General features: G+C 34.4%; 1 protein-coding gene across 2 annotated transcripts in view; it reads right to left on the minus strand.

Moving 5' to 3' along the window:
- Nucleotides 1-561: 561 nt before the first annotated feature.
- The window catches only part of LOC107100185 (poly(ADP-ribose) glycohydrolase-like), a 32389-nt gene continuing 26833 nt past the window's right edge, over nt 562-6117 (minus strand). The window contains exons 14-18 of one of the 2 annotated variants that reach the window (XM_015398699.1): nt 5768-5846; nt 5521-5629; nt 5288-5393; nt 3643-3771; nt 562-1974 (exon numbers count right to left, since the gene is read on the minus strand). In XM_015398699.1, coding sequence (XP_015254185.1) covers nt 1802-1974; nt 3643-3771; nt 5288-5393; nt 5521-5629; nt 5768-5846 — 596 coding nt within the window. In that variant the 3' untranslated portion in view covers nt 562-1801. The remainder of the gene's footprint in view (nt 1975-3642; nt 3772-5287; nt 5394-5520; nt 5630-5767; nt 5847-6117) is intronic. The other variant, XM_015398623.1, reaches the window with a different exon arrangement.

Below are 6117 nucleotides of genomic sequence, written 5' to 3' on the forward strand. Positions count from 1 at the left end.
TTTGAGACTTATCAAATGCAGAAATTGGTGTTTAACTGGTGTAATAAATTCTTGTAAGATTAGTTTCATTTAACCATTTCAATTTCTTTATTGGAATACCTTTTTTTTTCTTAGCATTAAACCTATTTTGAAGGGGGTGCAAATGAATCCTAACTCCAAGGGTAGACAACGGGATACATCAAACCCATACCCCCTACTTAGCACAAATATTCAGATTACTTAAAAATAATTCTACTTACAGCTTTTTACATGTTTGATTGTGATTTGATGTAATAAAATAAAGCATATTTTTTTAAAGAACTGAAAATCTGTAGCGAGGCACATTTGTTTTCAGCCCTTGGACTGACACCTCGAAATACAATTATACAGGTACCTTTTAAAAGTCATCTGATTAGTAAGAATCCTGATGGTGATATACAGAATAAATAGAGCAGTTCTATTAAAACCTTTGGTGGTCTTTAGAGAATATCAATGAACAAAAAAAAAAAAAAAAAACACAAGTAAACCTGGTTTTTTTTTGCATACTGTACCAACTACTAGAAACAACAAATATGAAGAAATGGCACAATGGTGATATATTATGTTGGTCATTAACATATAGTCCACAAAAATGCAATTTCTTTCCGAGCTGTGACATTACTATTAAAAGTTGAAAAGGGTTCAATACTTCAGCATTGCAGTGCATTAACCGTATAAAATTTTGAGGAGCAATGCTATATTTTCAGTCCACAAATTATTTATAACATGTTGATCCTTTGGTTTAGTTTCCAAACTATATAAATGCCATCAAAGAAATACTCCTTTTTCAGAATGTTTTAATTAAGAAATTATAATAAAAATATTGCAACCTAAAAACACAACACTCAACATATTAGCATCCCAGATTTCAAGTCTGAGTCCATCATCCAGTCAAAAAAATGATTAAAAAAAATACAGTAAATTATAAAATACCATACCCACGTAAAACAAAACTTGGAGTAAAAGCTTTGAGAAAAATTATGGGGTTCGTGCATTTCCTTATCTGTTCACAATCTAGAAGTAAATACAGCAATAACATTGTGCTTAGCACTGGTTATATTTGATAACAATAAAGTTATTCAGTAAGAAAAGGTCAACGGCGACCATGACCGTATATTTCCTGTGTATCCCTACTGAGATGATTTTAGCAGTAGTGATTATTGTTGTGAAGCTTTAAATGTACCTTAAAGACAATTTAGTATGTGTAGCCGGGCCATCTGAGCATTTGAAAGCTGAGTATTTAAAAGAGCAGCAAAGAAACATCTGTAGAATATGTGATAAGTAAATGTTTATCATGCATATACTACAGTAAGACATGTCATTCTCTCTGCATTCAAAGAAACGGAGGAAACAAACAGAAAAAAACTATTAAATACAAGAAAGGTTGGAGAAATTAATATGGGGTTTGATTATTAAAGGTTAAGCTCAACAACAATCATGCATATGATGAATATTTGGCCATATTTGTAATTGGTGTTAAAGAAAAAAAAAGGTTGCACTTAAGGAAAAGGGCCTCAAAGAGCAACAAATATTCACTATTGCTATAAGTTTCATAAAACTTTTACCAAACCTGGTTTTGCAATACAAGGCTATGATAAAACCACAGGCAAAAAGGCAAAATCCTGGTAGTTTGTGTGACAGGATTCCCTAACCTAAAGAAAGTCTGTGTGTGTGCAATAAGTGACTTTGAACACAAGACTTTCAGGTTTTTGACACTTGTGAAGCTGTATTTTGTCTTGCACACAGAAAGTGAAACAAACTTTAGGTAATAGTTCTTGATCTATCAGTGAGTTTCTGATTTTGCATGTGACATCCCAGAATCCCATTCAGAGTTAGACTCTGCAGGAGTGGAGACTTTCTCTCGGATGAAACTGTAGAGACTGGTGTCGGGGCGCACTGTGCGGCAGTTCTTGCACTCTTGGTTGAAATAGTGGATTAAGAGGCTGTACAGCTGCCCTGAGATGAAGAAAGAGAGGATGGCGGAAAAAAGGAAACAAAGTCAAAGAAGATATATGAGTATTTTAGAGACAAAAATCTCCAACAGGTTGAGAGGCAAACAAACAGGAGTCTGCAACAAGCATGAAAGAAAATATATGTTGGTATCAGCTTTTTTTTTTTCACAGTAGCTCCACTTTAGGAAATGGATGGCTGGAGGGGAATTTCTCTCAAAGGCTTCAATAAATGTCAGCGAAAAAAATGAGAAGGGGGAGTAGAGAGCCGTTGCTGTGGTTAGTTCAGGGAGTCATCCACTCTGTAGCTCAACCTGAATGGATTGGCTGAGACGAGAGCAATGGTCTACAAGACAAAATAATCTATCTATATTGTATGCTTAAAAACAACCAGTTTATATTGATACCTACAAGGAGAAAACTCTGTTAGTCAATTGCTAACAGCGACTATTGTTTAGTGACATACACCAATTTTTTGAGATATGGGGAAACATAACCTTGATTTTTTGGTTGTTTTTTCCATTAAGCAATTAGTAGAACTCAAAGAAATAAGAGGAAAAACTTAAAGGTATAGTGAAGGATGTTCTTTTTCCAGGTAGATCAGCAAAATAAGTGGTCCTCCTAATTGTCAATCATTTTGGTGATATGTTTACGTAAGGCCGTCCTACGTGCCTGTTCCCATTTTCACTTACCGGTGGTGAGTCTGACATAGTCGGAAAAATAGCAAATCTTCTTTTGTACAGTAAGCTTGTTTGAGCGACGGTAAAACAAACTTTTAAACAGAGCGTGCACGAGAAGGCATGCTCTTGCACGCTTTTAATAGGCTTTCCCTCTTGGGAGCGGGTACAGGGTTGTGCATTTTTTAATTTATATTTTTCAAAGAGGAGAGAGTGAGTCTTTTTGAAAATTCGCGAAAATCCTCCACTACACGTTTAAATATTACAGTAGTTAAATTATTTTTAAAAGATTATTTGTGAGCCAGAAGAAAGGCACTAAAAGCAGTGATTCTGAACATAATCCATATCATAATTGCATACATTTAGATTAGGTTACATTCATACAAATATTTCTAAATAAACAAGGATGTTTTTTAATAGTCTTGTGTTACCCTGTTTTCTAAATTGCAAAACAACGTACTGCTGAGTTCCAATCTAGTTGTTTAGTAAAAGAGGTATTGTTATAAAGCTACTTTGGTAATTGATATAAGCTCTATTTTTAAGCACTAAGGCTTAGCTTATCTGCACTATTTTATCTTACACTTTAAAACATGTTAATACTTTTATTTTGAAAAAAGCAAAACATCTGTGTGTTTTGTTAAAGCCTAGAACAGACAGTTATAAAACATGGTATAGTAGCTAATTTAAGATAAAAAGTTCAAAACAGTAATGAAAAAAGAAACCTGAAAAAATAGTTGCTTCCTCTGTTCGGATCTCTCAGTAATTTCAAATCTAAAATCAACTTGTAAGGGCTTTAGATAAATCAGATTAAGTTAAGTTTTTTATTTTTAATAAATGTTTTCGTGTTTTTTTTTGGAAGCGTTAATATTTTTTCGTGCTTGTGTCATACTTATTTCATACTATGACAGTTTAGAAATCGATTCTTTGCTTTTTGTCATTGTAAAAAAAAATATTAACACCAACAAATTATGAAGTTTATGAGGATGCACCTGTCTTACCAACTGTAACTTGTTTCTCAGTGAGGAAAGTGTGGATTTCATGAACATCTCTCATAAGCTGAACATCTCCAAACGTAAAGTAGGCAACGTCTCTCCCAGCCTCTGCAGCCGCCATCAGCTGAATCAGAGCTGAAAAAAAAAAAAAGAAGCTAAAGCTAAAACTTGTACAAAAAGCATTAAATTACTATGAAATCCTAAACTTCAAACTGAAACATTTGGCTGCTAGGATTAGCATTATTCTGAGTAGTTGGCTGAACACTAGGAAAGGTATGGCTTAAAGCAGTAGAGAAAATGAGTGACAGCAGTAATTTGTATGGAAACACTAAATAATGTGTTGCTAGTAGAATAGCCTCATTAACAGCAATCTATCTTCAGGCCTTTGTAAATGAGGTATTAAGGCTTTTGAATATTTAAAACACCTGTTATATTCTTCTGATTTATTAAGTTATAAGACCAACAAATCATCTGCAAAAAAGGTTATTAATATCGATACAATATAACAGTGGATTAGTGTTATGTAGCCAACATAGATAAAGTCAGCTAATTTAAAATTTTAATTTAGAATAAAGCTATTATGCTCTAAATCTAGTCTATCAAGTTATTTCAGAGCTTAGATGGAATCACATATTGTAATAGCAGCCATTTCTAAATTCAACTTCGGATTCTGCACGCCAACGTTACCATTCTCTTTTTGGCTCTTTTTTTTCTGCATAAGCAAAATAAGGTTTCAAAGTCGCCGTTTGATGCAGTATTTAAACAAGTTTTAAATTTCTTATTATAGCCTTATATTGTTTTAATATTTAAATGCTTTAAAATATGGTTTATGTTATGTTTATGCATTTAGCAGACGCTTTTATCCAAAGCGACATACAAAGTAGGCATTAGTGTGAAAGGTCTTGCCTAAGGACCCACACTGGCAGCTCATTCCCCCCCAGCGGGAATTTGAACCCAGGCCCTCCGTTGTGAAAGTCAGGTGACTTATCGCTTGAACTAGCCAGCTTCCTGGCCACATATTGTTGATCAAGTGATGTCAAATATGCAAGAGTGAAAACTTTCCAACATGCTCTACATCTGGAGGTCAAGCCTGCTACAAAAACACTGACCAGTGCATATTGTATCAAAATGCAATTTTAATGCTCCAATGTGTTTATGACAAAGATTTTACTCAGTGAAGGTGATGAAATATACAAAACAACTGGCTACGTAGACAGTATATTGTCCCTGCTTACCAATACAAAGGTATACATAAGCCCTCATAGAAATAACTGGTATAATTTGCATAATCTATTTTCACTTATCAAAAGCTGTTTTAATGTAAAATATACATTTTTGGTTAGATTAAACAAAAACATGTAAGCAATGGGAAAGTGACACCTCAGAAGAGCTGCTAATTGACAATCAGGCAAGAATCTGTTACAGTTGCTCACTGTACCTGCTGCAAGCAGTGGGATTCCTTCAGCAGGGGGCTTTGATGACCGTGACAAGCATTACATACACTTGTCTTTTGCACTCATCAGTCATCATAATTAATATAATAATTTGTTATTTTTTTTCTAGCTGCAGATTCTAAAATCTTAAATCTGAGCTTATTCAAATAAGACAAACGATTATTTAACACAGATGTCAGTAGTTCAGCTAATGGTACCTTTCAGCCGTGTGTCTCCACCGAACGCTCCACAGCCCCAGTTGCCAGTGGCCACAGCAGAGAGATGCTTGATATTTAAGTTACTACAATGAAATCCACAATACGCCTGGAAAAATTCACACAACAGGAGGAAGTTAATATTTTTATGGTATAAAGACTAAATATTAGGATGAATCAATAAAAAATAGGATTGAAGGTTAACAAGAAACAATGTAAAAAACATTTGCTCTTACTTTGTTCAGTTCTCTGGTTATCTTCTCAGGAACAAACTGTTCCAGGAAGTGTCTATATTTAACAGCATCAATGGCCACAATCTCTGTACACCTTCTCTGCCACTCATCCCTGGAAACACACAGATAAAGTCACCATCATCTGTGTTCCTTCCGTTATATTTTACCAGATTAAAAAAACAACTAATATGAATCAATAGAAATCTAATCTAAAAGGATGATGCTCCAAACAAAAGGAAGAAGAAATTACCTGGGTGTCTCATCTTTATAGCTGCCCTGCCACTTGTAACTCTCAGCATAACCAGAATATTTACTGTATTGTTCAGTTCCTGCAAAGAAAAAAGCAAAGGCAAAGCCAAGAAACAAAAATATGTTATTTGAGGGTCAGCAGTGGGAGCTCACAGTGGGTCTAAATCTGTTTTCAGAGCCTTATTTCCTAAATCAGATTTAATGCTTTCTATGCTCCCTGTGCGAGTATACAGTATCAGCTTATATTGGATTGTCATAAATGAGCCCACATCGATTTAATAAGTAGGCTCCTTTGGAGGTTTGAAATTAAAAGCAGTTAGCCACCACAGAAAGAGATACTCAAGAAGAAGT

The sequence above is a fragment of the Cyprinodon variegatus genome, unplaced genomic scaffold, assembly GCF_000732505.1.
Source record: "Cyprinodon variegatus isolate N-32 unplaced genomic scaffold, C_variegatus-1.0 Scaffold1, whole genome shotgun sequence".
Classification (NCBI taxonomy): Eukaryota; Metazoa; Chordata; class Actinopteri; order Cyprinodontiformes; family Cyprinodontidae; genus Cyprinodon; species Cyprinodon variegatus.